This window comes from Penicillium arizonense, assembly GCF_001773325.1.
Source record: "Penicillium arizonense strain CBS 141311 chromosome Unknown PENARI_contig006, whole genome shotgun sequence".
Taxonomy (NCBI): domain Eukaryota; kingdom Fungi; phylum Ascomycota; class Eurotiomycetes; order Eurotiales; family Aspergillaceae; genus Penicillium; species Penicillium arizonense.
The window spans coordinates 606,744-622,373 of NW_019173283.1; the positions used below are offsets into that span (position 1 = coordinate 606,744).

A 15,630-nucleotide genomic window follows, 5' to 3' on the forward strand; every position below is an offset into this window, starting at 1 on the left:
ATTCACAGAGCCCATCAGGGCAGCAAACAGCCAAAATGCAACCCACCAATAATCGGGGCTGATCGCTTTTTTGGTGCTGGTCATCCTTGTCTGTCGGCAAATCACAGCGCTCGGGCGTCGCGCTGGGCCCATCTTCGATCTTCTCTGGGGTGCTGGGGTCGATACGTCAACTTTGAATTGCTGTGAGGGTCATTCCCCCTACTTAGTTGCCCCCCCTTTTCAGGGGTTCTTTACTACATTGCAAGTCAATTTGCTCTGGCTCGCGCTCAAACTTCGCAGTGTACTCTGTAACTGCTGATCCTATTCTTGAGCACAATCAAGAGTCGCAAACATGTTAAGCTGGAGGCCTCGGGAGGTACCGACAGTAATGTGATTGGCTTTCAATGAAGTAGTGGCGCGAAACCGACGAAGTGGACTACTTTTTTGGCTCGAATCCCTAAAGCCAAACCGTGCATGACGGCAGCGATCCATCAGCCCTCACTGGCTAATCAAAAGATCCTACATGTAAACTATGAAAGAGTCCTTGAGCTTCCACACAGGTGGGATATATTATTTTTTATTTTATTTTCTTGCCTTTCCCTTTCATCTCATTTCCTTACTTTCCCACTTAGCCTATGCCAATCCAATCGCGGGGCCCTGTGAACTAGATCTCTCCCTGGAACCTTATAAGGACCGTCGACGCCTCACTTCTTTGCCTTATCTTCAGACTTCGCTCAGAATATTTAAATCACGCCTGTTCGCAATCGTCTAAAGTCAGAGTACTCTATTTACCGTTCCCCTTGGCCAGAATACCCTCTAGCACTATGACTTCCTCACAGTGTGCCACGGCGTGCACAATCCCTGTTGTCAACAAGGTTCGTCTATCTCCCGCAGTGCATGTGTGGTACCTGTACTTTTGTGTAGAGATGCTTACACTTCGAAGATGCCTGGTGTGCGATGCCCCAACTGTCAAGCTCAGGGGAAAGAGGTCTGGGTGATCCCAGGCAAGAGCTGCCATATCTGCCACACTCCTTGTGCATGAGACTAGGCGTTCTACATATCACTCACTCGAGGGAAGCTATCCTCGTCTCCCTCGACACAAGAACTTCTGTGCGAACATGCACATTCCTCTTTTCTTCATTTGACTCTCTTTCCGGTTCAAAACCACATCATTCCGGATACTTTCCATCCAGGCCACAATTTCCATGCGCCCAAAAACACGAAAAGGACAATGGAAAAGGCCCTGGAGACAGCATTCCAGCCCTGGAGTTTCTTGCGTCTCAATCAGCGAAAGGCGCAATAGGCTCATACTACGGTGTCACTTGTTTGTTTGCTTTTTTCTTTTTATATAACGAGACATGAAAAGGGTCATGTTTGCTTTTTTATCTCGCATGTATTGTTAACAAATATAATATCGGGATCCAATGTCTCTGAATCGGGCCGAGTCCCACCACGGTTTTTCTCCGCCATTCAGAAGTACGAGAAATACTTTATTCGATCCTGGTCAATTCGCACTATCGGTAATTATGTTCGATGGTTCGTCTTGTACTTTTGTCTTGCATAGATGGATCCCTTGGCTCCCACGTGATCTTTATCCCGCGTGACATCATTCCCCCCTTGGCCATACAGAAGGGTGGCGTTGATCATTAACACACTTCCATAGTAGAACATATTTCATCCCAAGGTCTCTATTGAATCTGATCACCTTCTCTAATCCAAGACGAAATGTCAGAGAAATACCCCATCGGCACTCCCAAGGAGAGCGAGCAACTCGTTAGCGAGTGGGGGTTCAAACATGTATTCACCTGGTCAGATGGAAGGTATGAGTAGTTCATTGTCCATATCGCTTCTACCGCCGATCGAGACATCTATACACTAACCATCTCACTAGCGGCGCGCATTATTCACCACACTCCCACGGCGGGCTAACAACACATCTCATCCGCCGGGGCTCTTTCACAATCACATACCCAGATGATAATGCCAAATTGTATAACGGCGAAGTTAAGAAAGAGACATTCGGTGTCGGAGAGCGGATCGATGTTCCTGCTGGTAAGGTCCACGAGGTTTGGATTGGGGATCAGGGGTGTGAATATGTTATTGGGGAGTTACTAGAGTAGTATCTTCGAGCTACGGCGTGCTTGATGAATATAACGGTGACAGACGGTTGATTTAATTCTATGTATGAGCCCAGCTCTTGTATGTTCTATTTTTATATCTTATCTCATCTCCGAGACTGTGTCGTCTTTTAGATCCCATGTATGCCGACTGTAAGGGTATATCTAGTGCAAAAATTTGAAATCGACTCTGTGGAGATGTTAGCATACACATTCATAAATTTGGGAGAGCATATGGAGTATGGCATACCTCTTGTTGCCAAGGTCTTTGTTTTCGGCGACGTATCGCTGTCTCTCTTCGCTGGACATGTTGTCCCAGATTGAGGCATTTTTCCTGTAAGAGAGGGAAAATTAGCATCGAGTACTTTGTCATCAGACCAATTGGGGGATGTCAACATACTTGTTTCGCCACACATAGTAGTACTTGGCAATAATGAACATCACCATACTCCAGCACGCGATGCCAATAAGTACCTTGTTACCCGTACGGTACAAGGGTTTATCATTTTCACGGTAGATCTGATATAATAGTTAGTAAAACGGACCCGAACCAGAAAAGAGGCAGGTGGGACTCACATTGTTACCAATGATGTTACTGGCTTGAACCATCATATTGTAAACCGCGCTCGCAACCGTCCGAGTCCTCACAGAACCCGCATTACGAGACGTAATAGCCACAATAATAGCATGCACATAAGGCATAGCAATCAAAAGGACCAAAAGAATCCAACGAGCCCAAGTACTAGAGTCTGCGGGAAGAAGCTCGAGGGCAATCAAAAGCACCAAAGCCCAAATCTCAGCCCCAACACCAAGCAACAAGCGCTGGTTGAAACGCTCAGAAATCCAAGTCCACGACAGCAAGTTGATAATGAAGATCACGTAGGCTGGGATGGTCAACAGATTGGTATGGAAAGTGCTGAAACCAAGCGACTTCAGTTCCAGACTGATATAAGATGTCGCAGGGGTATTGGGAATACACCATGACAGACCGAGTAGGTAAATTGGCCACATATCATAGTCCTTCAGAGCCCGCCATAGCAACTTGGGGGTAACCGGCTGGCGATTATGCATACTTCCCTTGCTAGGATCATCACGCAGCACGCGATTAACCATGATCTTCTCCTCGTGCTCACTGAACCATCCCTCCTTTCCACGGAATCGGCCTGCGGTTTGGGTAGGCGATGCCGGCATCCAGAAAGCAGCGACAATACCAATCAGCCCGGTGATTAAGCCTTCGAGGGCAAACAGGTATCGCCAACCACCGGTACCGTCTGACATGCGGATATGCAGGAAACCAAATGCCAAAAAGGCACTGACTATCGAGGTCGCCTCGTATGTTACCCAGAAGTAACTGAGGCGAATTGGAAGTTCCTTGGACTTGTACCAGAAGGAGAGGAAAAGGATGGTGTCGGGGATGAAACCACCCTCGAGAAGACCAAGCATAGCGCGAGTCGCGAAGAAGCCACCTTTGCCCTTGATAAACGCCTGGCAGGCGGCAACGAGACTCCAGCTTACCATCTGGATGGGAATCCAGCGATCCGGTCCGAACCATTTTGACAAGAGCTGTGACGGGAGTTCGGCAAAGAGGAACGTTAGGTAGAAGATTGTTTGGCCGGTGTTGTAGTCGTTTGTGTTCATGCCCAGGTCACCTAGCATGTTGTCTGATGTGGCTTGAACAATGTTACCGCGGTCTAGTTGGAGTGCGAAGAAAGTGACACAGGCGAATGTGCATACTCGCCAGTCAATCTGGAAGCCGGTCAATTATTCGAACACAAAAAGAATATCTGATTCCAGTAAAGATTTATCATACCTTCCGCACAACCGCCTTCTCTTCTGCCTCCGTCCACTCAAAATCAGGGTCCCAGCGGTGAATACCCTCATATTCCGGAATGGGCTTATAGAAGCGAGGATCCTCGGTTGTATCGAATGTAGAGTCGATCTGCTTGGAATATGCGACAGGACCATCAATGGACGAAGACGAAGACTCTGTCGACGAGACTTTGCCCGTGGCCTTGGAGTCCAGGTCCTCGTTAGGGACCGTGCTCTTGACTTCTTCGACCGTCATCTTGGATCTAGATCTGGGATGGTGGCTAGGGTCAGAGATGCAAGAAAATTGTACTGGATGGGAAGTAAGCTCCTATAAAGGGAAGATTTCAGATACGATATTGCGTCCTTCTATCACGCCATTTTGGTGGCAGAATCTTGTGTTAGCCACGCCTCCATCTGCAAGTGTACCCACGAGGAACTACGACGCAATTAGGAAGGTGCCGGGTGCGTGCAGTAGTGGGTGTCGCGCGCAGGTGCAATCTATAGACTCGATTGCGACCAACCCTGGGTCCCACATGGTATGTTTTTGTCTTGTTTCGGACACCTTGTTTCGAGCATCGCTTCAGAATTCTGGGTCCTCGAATTGACGTGAATTGTATAGGGAGATACGCGTGTCGATCGAAAGTATCAGGAAATTTCCAAGAAAAGCATCGGATACCGAGCAATCAGAGCTTGAGATTTGGTTAAAAAATAAAGAGCCGAAAGGGTTGACCACTTGCATCTCATCTTGGTTGGATCACGCAAGTTAAGTCCCGGTGACGTGAGGTTGGTGTGGTCGGAGCCCTACCGAGGGACGTCTCGCCATGTATAGACTTGAGCTTCATTACATCGACCCCCTAATGCCTAATTTTAGTTTGGTTTTGTATGTTAGATATACTTGCAATTCAAAATCGGGATCTACTTACTGTTCTCTATTAATAAAGGGCCAAATAACTTGTTAAAAAAGTGAAGTTGGTGAGGCTATCACGCCATCAACAGGGAACTTGACACCAAATCTGATAAGAATCACGACTGTGAGAGGACGAAGTTCAGCACGTCATCTACAACGAGGATAGCGAAGTTGCTCAACAGTCAACCCCGCAGTCGGAAAGTCAACTGGCAATTCTTCGAGTTGTCGTTCGATCAGACATTTCAACCCCGCAAACATTGCGCAATCCTCGGATAGAAAGTGCCGAGTCAGCTATATATCGATGTAATCCCTGATATGTGAAGGAACATTAGACAATTCTGCTTCATATCCAAAGCCAAGGCACACTAGAAGTATACAACATGGCTCCAGGCCTCACAGAAACAGTCGCCCTCCGGGCCCCAACAGTTGCGTCTCCATTGAAGGCTGACGCCGGTCATAACAAGGAGAACTTGATCGGCTACAAGTACGAAAAAGAGCGAGAGATCAAGGGAACAGACAAGTTGCCTCCCGCCTCGTACCCTAACTATCTTCCTGTCTGGGACAACGAAACTGAGAGGTATATACATCCCCAAAGCAATGCAAATCTTCCCCATCACTAACAATCCTACAGATATCCTCCTCTGGAGCCTTTTGAGCACTACGACCACGGGAAAGATGCCGATGCCTCCTTCCCAGACCTATTGCCAAAAGGCCAAGTCGAAGTCGACGAGATCACACCCTTCATCGGCTCCGAAGTGCACGGCGTGCAACTAAGCCAACTTTCGGACAAGGGCAAGGACCAGCTCGCTCTCTACGTAGCACAGAGACGGGTAGTAGGTATGTGATATGCAACTACTCTCAACACCCACCCAGCTCCCAACCCTAACATATAACCCAGCCTTCCGCGACCAAGACTTCGCCTCCCGCCCAATCCGAGAAGTAGTCGACTACGCCGGCTACTTCGGCCGCCACCACGTCCACCAAACCTCCGGAGCACCCAAGGGCTTCCCAGAAGTCCACCTAGTATTCCGCGGCGCCGACGACCGCACTGGCGCAAGTTTCTTAGAACAGCGCACTAACACCATTACCTGGCATTCGGATGTTACCTTCGAGAAACAGCCCCCGGGCACAACATTCCTATATGTTCTCGACGGCCCAACGACCGGCGGCGACACTCTATTCGCCGATATGGTGCAAGCCTACAAGCGACTGTCACCAGAATTCCGGAAACGTCTGCACGGATTGAAAGCCGTGCATTCTGGTCTCGAGCAGGTCAACGCTAGTTTGAACGGTGGCGGTATTGCCCGTCGCGATCCTATTACCTCTGAACACCCTATCGTCCGGACACACCCTGTTACCGGCGAGAAGGCGCTTTATGTGAACCCGCAATGTAAGTCTTCGTATCTCACAGCATGGCCATCCCTTGATCGGAAACGGACTAACGGTGTGAATAGTCACCCGCTTCATCGTCGGCTACAAGAAAGAGGAGTCAGACGCTCTCCTAAAGTTCTTGTATGATCACATTGCTCTGTCTCAGGATATCCAAACGCGTGTCCGCTGGAGGGCTGGTACCGTCGTTGTTTGGGATGTGAGTTATCCTCCGGATCTGATATGCTGGTTCACCATATACTGACTCTCGCAGAACCGCGTGGCATGCCACTCGGCCGTTTTCGACTGGGAGGATGGCCAGCGTCGGCATATCGCCCGTCTCACGCCGCAGGCTGAGCCTCCTTATGAGACGCCTTTTGAGGGTGAGGAATAAGCGATGAATGAGTCGCTGGAAGACTCTTATATAACGAGTGAACTTGCGCATGATGTTAAAACCAATTCGAGATATGTATGTATGTATGTATGTATGTATGTATGTATGTACCTAATGAAGCTGCCTAGTGCGTTTGACTGCGCTATGCAGGTCGGTGCACCCGGACTGGAGTACAGAATCTATCGTTATGCCTTAAATCCTGTAGATAATGACCGGCTAGTTCCTAGTGCTTTCAAGCGACCGTGTGACCAATTGTTGCTTTGGTTGATATTGTGTTGACCATGCCAGCCCGTTTCTCTACGGGTGTCTTGTCCTCAAGATGAAGTTTCCTCTTTTCTTCTTGCTTGCTCTCTATATATCGAAAGCAGCCGGTTTCGGTTTATACGGCTGTTATAAGCGGCTCATATACTAGTAAGCCTACTAGACAGTGGGTATAAGAAACAGAGAATCGCGAAGGCCTGCTCGAGACACAGAGACCGCAAGGTGGTCGGTCCGGTCAGTGGAGGTCGATGCAACCTGAGACAATTTCTCTATTATACCTCAGACAACCAGGAGAAGACAACCATGCGGACAAGAGCAAGCTCCAAAACGCAGACCTCGCTAAGGAGATGACTGCACTCGACGATGTTGCTTCTAAGCTCTACAGGGCTGATGTCGGAAGGAATTACCAACCCGGTCGCATCTACGAGATATCTGATATAGTTGCAGCACCTATGGATTGATTCGGAATCCGATCTAGCTAGGAGCTTGATCAGCTCTATAAGTCCCAAATTTCCTCAATACTGGCCTGCAATGATCCTTCATCTTCCATTTCTTTCCTTCCAAGTCTCTCTCGAGATGGCATCGCCGAGAAATAAAGCAAGATCGACGTCACCAATTCCGCAACCCATTCCATCGTATGGACCTTTATTGGATCCCGGTTGAACCGAGTCATAGAGCCGGACAAGCCGGGACCGATATTGAATGAAAATATCATGAAGTCTGGCCAGGGAGATACTAGGGTACATTAATCTTTTATTTCCCTAAACCATCTTGACTTCCGTGCAGCATAGGAGCGGATTGTCTTCCAGCAATCCAGTCTTAAATTCCCGGTCAAGACGAGCGTAGTCCGCATCATCCAGCATCTTTGCAAAATGCCATATCGACGGATACCACACGAGGGCAACATCCTCCCAGTGAGAATCGTTACTTCCCTCTTCCAGTTTTGAGGACCAAGATGTGGTGCCAGAAGCGAAACATATTGCATCGCTACCATATTTCGGTCCGACTGTGCGCCCAAAACCAGCAACGTATCCTTCCAGGTATGATAGTCTCTTGCCTGGGGCATACGAAAGCAGATTCAGAACCACAACCGGGCCTTGATGGGACGAGCCAAAATCTTGGGTAAAACTTTTGACTGTCACTCCATCCGTGTCCTTCTGTGACCCAAGGAGCCTAGAACGGGTGGACAATGACAGCTTCAGATCATCTGGTGAAACAGATGCTTCCAAGTCGCTGGGGTCCTTAGCAGTCCACCCGGAGGGGAGATGAGGTTCTCTAGCAAGAAGTTGTTCAGCCACCACCTCCGGCTTCTGAGCATCATCCGCAACGTTTGCGGTGATGGACCAGCTCGATGCAATCTCGAGGCCTAGCTGCTCTGCTATATCTTTGGGTCCCACAAGAAGATAGTCCCATTTGGTCATGATGTTCCCGGTTCCAGTGAGAGCCTCCGCAGACAACCGCGGCTCTAGAAGCCAGTGGTGCACTTTTCCGACCCAAGTTGGTTGACTATCTGGGTTAAGGTCCCTGACCTTTGACGCTAGCACTTCCGGCTCTATAGGTCGAGAGAGGGAGATAAGGTGAAACGTGGTTGGTGCCATTGTAATAGCTAGGATAGATAGTTTATACGCTGAGTTGAAAGAATGCTGTCAACGTAAACTACCTCCAAGATCCGCCGTAGTAATTCTAAATAAACATGATTCGACATGACTCATCTTATTATATGCAATTCAGAGTATGACTCAAGCGCCCCGTTGCATGACGCTGACCGCGGGTTTAGCCTACCTTATGTCCGTCAGCTGACCATGAGTTTAGCCTATCTTTATGTCCGTCAGATAGAGGCCCGTAGAGAGACATATCACTGGTGGAATGAATTCTCCTTTATTATCATCTAGCTAGTCTTGTAGCACGGTGCACAGTCACTCCTTAGGGAAGGAGTAGGAATATCGACCCGAAGTCACACGATACGGCTAGTGATTCCGCTCTTAGGCGACTGTGTTCGAGCCCTAGGGACGAGAACGAGATGGCGTCGGATCTAGCCGCATCTCCGGTAAAATGAAAGGGGCAGTGCGTCGGGCTGCAAGCCAAGGCGCAGTGGTCGGTGGGGGCGAGAGGAAAGAAAGGGGGCGGCGACAAGTGCAAGATAGAGGAGTTCCAGGGAGAGGAAGAAGGAGAAGAGATGCCAAAAGGGCGAGGTCGGGTCTTTTATGTCGAGGCGACGCCGGCAGAGGATACAAAACAGCGTATTTGGCACTAAGCCTACAAAAGGCAAAACTAACTGCATATAGTAATTCACAGGTCCGCTGTTTACATATTCAATCTTTATCCCGCCTAAACCGACTCAAAAGCCCAATATCCCACTCCCCAAATCTCCTTGCAGAAAGCGGCAGCATGCTATTGCTCCCCCGCAGCGCAGTAGACAAAGCCTCGAAAATCATAGACGGCAATTCCAACTCCTCAACCGATAAAGGCGACGGATTCCCAATCTCGGGATGAAGCAATCCGTCCACATCAGCGCAATCCTGGTAAAAGACTTTCATAGCCTGTTGTGCCATGATACTACGGCCCGAGCTGGAATTCGAGTATCGCATGTCTGGATTGAAGACCCAGAGCTGGAAGTGAATATGTACGTTAGCGGGTCGTGTTTTGTGGGAAGTGGGAATGTGATAGGCTTGGGCTGGGAGTGAGACTCACTACCAGGCCGGTTTTCTGACCACAATGTACCACGAATCGGCGTGCGCTTTCTCTTTCGATTAATTCGAGTAGTTGGGCTGCGATAATCATTTCTGTCGGTTGGGATTTCCATTCTGGGGTTCCTGTGTCGGAATCGCTGGCCGGGGCGGTGTTTAATGAGACGTTTGCTTTTAGGAGACGCCATCCGTTGGCGATGGGGTCTTCCATGCCGATTATTGCGTTGCAGGTTGCGCAGTCAAGTGTTCTTTGGTTGGAAGGTTGGATCGTCTGTGTGGTTGATTTTTGTTCTTCTTCGTTGCCCTATAAGATGCTGCTGTTAGCAGGCCATTGCATTGCACAATACAGAGAACAAAACTAAAGCGAAATCAGAGATAAAAAAGTTATATTGCATTCAAGTTCAAGTTCATCGTTTAATAGACATGATCCACATCACATTGCCAAAGACGAGTACAGGTATGTACCTCAACTAATCAAGCCAGCTCCACTGATCCAAAACCGGCATTGAAGTTACGAGGACGCTTTGAGTCACGAAACAATAAGATGGCAGCCTGGGACGAGTCCATGAACGCGAATGACAAAAGCGAAATCCATCTGCGAGAGAGGATAACTGCGATTGTTGCTCGTGAATATGGACAGGTGCTGGACATGCCATCGTCTTGAATCGCAGGTACACAAAGTGCATTTCGTTTCATCTTGGGCAATAGTATCGGAGACCACCTCACTGAGAACTAAGCGGCCTCCTTCTGGTTGCCCGGGTCAAAAAAGCAAAAACGGAAATTAAGAACAGGGCGAGTCATGCTGCAAACGCAAACGAGAGTTTTGTCAATCTCACCTTTTTCAATGCTATGCAGTCTGATTCGGCAAGAAGGAAAGTAGCGACGTCAATAAGGACTGTTCCTGGTATAGCCACGACTTGACTATCGGCTCCATATCCTTTCGTATGAGCATGTTGGTCTTCAATCTGGAGCGCAACATCTTTCGCATCTTTTTCATGGCCTTCATGGGGGTCGGGTTTATGGCAATGCCAAAAGTCCATCATTTCAGCCCAGTTTCCACTGGGAAGATCCTTCCAAACCCAGCCCACGGTAGAGGCCTGGGAGTGCTCATTTTGATCTTCATGATTGGCGGGAGACAATAAGAAAGGCGTCGCACATTCACGACATCGAATCCTCGTTAAATGCGACATCTCCACAGCTGTCCAGGGCACAAAATCATCAATTAGTTCATCCTGAGGCGCCAGCGCCTCGTCTTTTGGATCGACCTGCATTCGGAAAGAATAATCATGGCTGCTATTCGAGCCAGAAGCAGATGTTGTTGCTGGGTCAGCTGTAGCATTCAAACCGCGCCGAGACGCGTCACTAACACGCGCTGGCAATTTAATCGTCTCAACCACATCCTGGAATGGCTTTGGTAATGAGACTATCACTGCTTTTCGTGACTCTGAGAGTTGGATATCTGGTCGGATACCGTTGAATTCTGGACGTCCCGGGAGGGAGACGTAGAGGGTTATTTGGCGGATGTTGGGTAGGAACTCTGCGTGGAGATACAGGGGTACGTTGATGTCCTGCATCCCTGAGGTTCTGTCTGCGTCCTGGTGAGAAGGGACGGAGATGCTTGTTAGTCGAGAGAGTGGTTTCTGTGCACGATTCCGAGCTCTCAAGGTTCCTGGATGGTGTTTGATGCTCCGCGTGTATTGTTTGTCTTTGGTGCAAACTGCACAAACATCTATTTTGGCAACTCAGTCACGTGCTCCATACAACGATGCAAACATTTGGAGTTTCGATCACAACTAGGCAGGTAGAAATAAGAAAATGATTTGGCATTTTACAATGACTACCTTACCCATACCATGCAATCAATGACGTGGGATCTATAATTGGCATGGAATTTTAGATGCATAAAAAGAAACAAAAAGACCCTACAATTCGTCCCCAACAAAATCCCCCCTCCATCCTTGGAACTCATCAGTAAACCTCACAGCAGCCTTAAGGAAGAAACTTTCCGAATCACCCCAAGTCAAGGACAATTCTTTCAATGCGCGGATGACCTTGACGAACTGTGCATCTGTCGAAAACTTCCCCTTCACAGCCTTCTCTGCCGTCCATTTCCAGTCCCTTCCCTTGAGATCATAACCAAGAATTCGGTCTGAATCAATCTCAGGTCGTAGCTGGGAGATGTAGATCGCGACGGTGGTCAGCCACCACTGGCGCAGAAGTGGAATCTGGAATTGTGCAGGGATTAAGGGTAGCACCACACGCACGGCATGGCTAGTTGTGAGAAGAACAGCAAAAAGGGAATTGTATGACCCGCTTCTGGCATTCTCTGGGTCGGATGTTCCAACAAGCAATGCAGCGGCAAGTTCTTGGCTCTCACGGAACTGTTCCATTGCGCTTTCGATTTTCCATGCACTCCAGTGCTTGAGCAGCAATGGATTGCGGGATGTGATAAGGGACTTGAGGTTTTGACTGTCTGGCTTGTTGAACAGATTGTCTAACTCTTTATCTTGGCGGACATTTTCCAAGATTTCGAAAAGAGACTTTGATTCGTATGTTGCCTTGTTCAGTGGCGCTGCATCTTCCAGATCCTTGAACGTACTGCTGTGGCAGGTTGCAGCAAGGCCGAGGGCTTCCATTGCCATCTCGCGACTGGAGACCTCAAAGGCGTGGGCAAGATGAACCAAGGGGGCTCCAACTAGAACCTGGTTAGTTAATTCAAAATTTGGGAAATAGAATGCCCTTCAAGAAGGAGGGGAACATACGGCCACCCATAATAGAATTAAACATAGGCTCTTTGTCATCAAACAGGTACTCAGCAACGACTTCTCTCCAGTCATAGCCAAGGCGAGCTAGCTCATCTTCAAAGAAGTTCACAAATGCACGGTCATATCTATATCAACGCGTGTAAGTATCCAGTTGGATCTCAAAAGAAAGAGAAAGGCCGGCCCAAGCCAAGGGTACTCACTCTCGACATCCCAAATAGCCCCTCCAATCAAGATGAGTAACTTCAGCAGGCGAATCCTCCCACTTGACCTGAGAATTAATATGATCTTCATAAATCCGCCCTAGATCCTCATCACTCGCGCCTTGCAGAAAAGAGGCGCATAATAGCTAAAATATGGATCAGCGTCATCGATCAAAAATGACAGTATTATCCCGGAAGGGCTAGAAGATACATACTTCAGGCAACTGACTCGGCAAATAGCGCTGCACAAACAAACCATGCTCAACATGATTCAATTTCAATAAGTGTTTCAAGGCCCGGCCAGGTTTGTCCTGGGCAGTCTCGCTCTCATGGATCTTGACTGGGCGAAGGTCGATCGCGCCCTTCTTGGAGAAGAGTGATAGGCCGAGTTTCGGTAGTGATGGCCATGAGATTGTGAACATTGTGGATTCAGTAGTGTATAGGTGTAAATGGTGGAGGTTTGGCTGGGATTGTTGGGAATTGTCGCCTGAGGCAGAATACTCTTATGACATAATTTGGGTTATCAATCTGGTCACGTGAGGTGGTTATTTCTGCAGTGGACAGTTGACTGGCCCGGACTACAAGGTCAGCTCTCAAACACGCCAAACGTCATTATTTGGCCTTGTGGACTGTCTGCAGATGTGAGGGACCTGGTCAATGTCCTAGTACCTATTCAGACGTGAGACAGATCTACATTATCCTAAAAGAAAGCTTGAGAAGAAACATAACATATTTGATCTATGAATTACAATTTGCATAAACTACTCCGTGTTTCCAGCCTAATCCTTGCGAGGCTCAATAACTGGAATCGGCTGCTCTGACTGGGGATCAACTTCTCCAGCCAGAACTTCAACTTCAAAGCGAGGACCGACGAAGTTCTTGCGTCCGTCCACAAACCACTGGATAGTGGAAATGATAAAAACGATACCGAAAGCAGCAACACAGTAGTCTGTAAGGTCATGAAGTCAGCATTTCGTCCTGGGGATAGGAAAGAGCACGGGAAACCCACTCATGCTGCTACCAGTGGCGGGTAGTTCAGGGGGGAAGAGGAAGAGAATAGTAGTGAGGGCAATGTAAGCCAATGAGATCTGGAAATATACAGTCAGTCGCAGTCCAAAATTAAGGACGGGATAAGCCACATACAAGGTTCAAAGTCCAGCCAACAATGTTGGGCAGAACAAAGGAGCGCTCCGGGAGCATTCTCCGTCCACGAAGGCAGTTGACTGCAATCGGCATTCCATATGAGAGGTCGAGAAGCACCACTGATGCTGAGACAATAGCGTTGAAAGCGCTTGAAGAGCCCAGGAAGATGAGACCGAAGATAGTCACAAGGGCCAGGTTAAGGTAGAGCGAGTTCAAGGGGACCTTGAGCTTGGGGTGGACCCGAGAGAAGAATGGGGATGCAGGGAGACCGCCGTCACTGGAGTAGATGTCAGCATATGCCGGCTCGGGAAATTATTGATGGATGACGTACCGTGCAAATGCGTAGATCATGCGGCTGCTGGTGGTCATGATAGCCGTGGCGGCGAACAGGACACAGACGAGAGGGAAGCTGGAAGGCCTGTGAGTTTACCGGATACCAGAACTGGGAAGAGGATGTTCTTACATCAACAGGCAGATGGCGCCAGCGTTGCTAGAAGTAGCATTCTTCAGGATCTGGAGGAGGGGAGTCGCAGCAGATGAGATAACTTCTTTGATATCACCAGCCACGAAGAGCAGGACAACAAGGAAGATTGTACCAGTGACAGTACCGATGCCAACACAGGCAATCATAATCTTAGGTCCCTCAATAGATGGGTTGGGGATTTCTATAATCCATTAGCTTCGTGCCCGGTCAATTTCAGAGTTCAATTTCTCGAAAGTACCTTCAATCATGTGGGCAACACCGTCCTGATATATCGTTAGCTTTGTGTTCAATTTTAACTTTCACAGAGTACTCACAAATCCAGTAACACCGAGACCTCCTTGCAAGAGCTGTGAAGATGTTAGATTTGATCAGATGTCTCTACAACGCGGAACATACCCCGAGCAACCAGGCAACACCGTCAGGCCCTATAAAAGTCAGCTGGGGAACCGTAAGAATGGCAAGATTGTATACTTACATCCAGTTTCATTGATGAAATCAGTAAAGACGAACCTGTATATGTCAGTCTATTGGTTCAGTGTTCCATCCGCAAGATCAACATACTTTCCAGAGTTATAGTTCGGCGAAGCGCATGAAAGCACAGTGATGCAAATGACAGCGAAACCAGTCAAGGACCAGATGACTGAGAAAGTCAGTAACAGACCATCTGTAAAGAGTTTATTCGAAAACTCACAGGCACCCTTGGTAACATAAGGCAGGACATTGTTCATTAAAGCGTTAACAAGGAAAGCCACAATGTTGTAGCCAAGGTAAATCAAAAACTGGTGCCAGCGCTGAGGGCTGTAGGTCTAACATTGAGGGTCAGTGAAGGGTTCGAAGCCTGAGATCAAAAACAACATACCGGATTCATCAGGGAGATAACACCGAGGATAAGCTGACTGCCCAGCAGACCACCGGTCGCGACCAGCGCAACCCATCCAGAGCAATTGACCCAGCCAGTGATCCAGGACAGGATTGGCATCCAGCTTCTCCAGGAGGTGACAGCAACCCAGTGGTATTGGCCTCCGGCAGTAGGGTAAGCGGAAAGGAACTCGGCCAGGGAAGCGGCCATACACAGGTTACAGATACCCGCTGTAACCAAGCCTGCCAAGATTCATGTCAGTTCTGTGCAATAGTACCGATTCGAAATAGATGCATACCCCAAACAACACTCGCGCTGCCTCCGGAGGTCAGACTGAGGGACAGACTGGCTGATAATGCGGTCCATGACTGTGCGATGTCAATAACCGATTCTCTTGCTGTTCAGCATGCTGGTTGAGTCACGTACATTGAGAATAGCAAAAGCAAGACCGAGCATGGATCTGTCACACAGAATCACGGTTAGCCCATTCCGAGATGTCGATCAGTTGTAGGAACTCACATCAATGAGTAGCTACGCTTCAGCTCAGACTTATGGCCCATTTGGGCCAGCTGCGCGTCGTCATTGTTGTATTCCTTCTCCATGGTGAATGCTCAAATCAAAGCAAGGAGGATAAAAATGAAAAGTGAAACCGAGGAG

At 48.5% G+C, this 15,630-nt stretch overlaps 6 protein-coding genes across 6 annotated transcripts; 2 read left to right on the plus strand and 4 right to left on the minus strand.

Moving 5' to 3' along the window:
- Window positions 1–1,704: 1,704 nt before the first annotated feature.
- Window positions 1,705–2,099, plus strand: PENARI_c006G02186 (uncharacterized protein; the record flags this gene model as incomplete). The annotated part of the gene is made up of 2 exons (XM_022630195.1): window positions 1,705–1,799; window positions 1,871–2,099. 2 exons carry the CDS (start codon window positions 1,705–1,707, stop codon window positions 2,097–2,099), a joined length of 324 nt encoding a protein of 107 aa, XP_022489739.1.
- A 162-nt stretch (window positions 2,100–2,261) lies between these two features.
- On the minus strand, window positions 2,262–4,161 carry PENARI_c006G05855 (putative transporter; the record flags this gene model as incomplete). The annotated part of the gene is made up of 5 exons (XM_022630361.1): window positions 2,262–2,286; window positions 2,347–2,430; window positions 2,497–2,615; window positions 2,673–3,842; window positions 3,907–4,161. The coding sequence occupies 5 exons, from the start codon at window positions 4,159–4,161 to the stop codon at window positions 2,262–2,264; spliced, it is 1,653 nt and encodes a 550-aa protein (XP_022489665.1).
- Window positions 4,162–5,192: 1,031 nt separating this feature from the next.
- Window positions 5,193–6,574, plus strand: PENARI_c006G08241 (TauD/TfdA dioxygenase family protein; the record flags this gene model as incomplete). Its single annotated transcript, XM_022630481.1, has 5 exons — window positions 5,193–5,389; window positions 5,444–5,649; window positions 5,711–6,202; window positions 6,267–6,400; window positions 6,455–6,574. 5 exons carry the CDS (start codon window positions 5,193–5,195, stop codon window positions 6,572–6,574), a joined length of 1,149 nt encoding a protein of 382 aa, XP_022489955.1.
- A 1,022-nt stretch (window positions 6,575–7,596) lies between these two features.
- Window positions 7,597–8,433, minus strand: PENARI_c006G11459 (uncharacterized protein; the record flags this gene model as incomplete). The annotated part of the gene is made up of 1 exon (XM_022630636.1): window positions 7,597–8,433. The coding sequence occupies one exon, from the start codon at window positions 8,431–8,433 to the stop codon at window positions 7,597–7,599; it is 837 nt and encodes a 278-aa protein (XP_022489497.1).
- Window positions 8,434–9,147: 714 nt separating this feature from the next.
- PENARI_c006G04038 (uncharacterized protein) lies at window positions 9,148–12,909 on the minus strand (the record flags this gene model as incomplete). Its single annotated transcript, XM_022630280.1, has 7 exons — window positions 9,148–9,444; window positions 9,527–9,826; window positions 10,359–11,117; window positions 11,505–12,217; window positions 12,285–12,412; window positions 12,488–12,633; window positions 12,703–12,909. 7 exons carry the CDS (start codon window positions 12,907–12,909, stop codon window positions 9,148–9,150), a joined length of 2,550 nt encoding a protein of 849 aa, XP_022489663.1.
- Window positions 12,910–13,266: 357 nt separating this feature from the next.
- Window positions 13,267–15,575, minus strand: PENARI_c006G10192 (GABA permease GabA; the record flags this gene model as incomplete). Its single annotated transcript, XM_022630575.1, has 15 exons — window positions 13,267–13,436; window positions 13,497–13,575; window positions 13,631–13,907; window positions 13,962–14,039; window positions 14,094–14,295; window positions 14,353–14,377; window positions 14,429–14,461; window positions 14,511–14,539; window positions 14,590–14,624; window positions 14,676–14,754; window positions 14,806–14,920; window positions 14,974–15,215; window positions 15,272–15,341; window positions 15,400–15,433; window positions 15,493–15,575. The coding sequence occupies 15 exons, from the start codon at window positions 15,573–15,575 to the stop codon at window positions 13,267–13,269; spliced, it is 1,551 nt and encodes a 516-aa protein (XP_022489661.1).
- Between the last annotated feature and the right edge of the window lie 55 nt (window positions 15,576–15,630).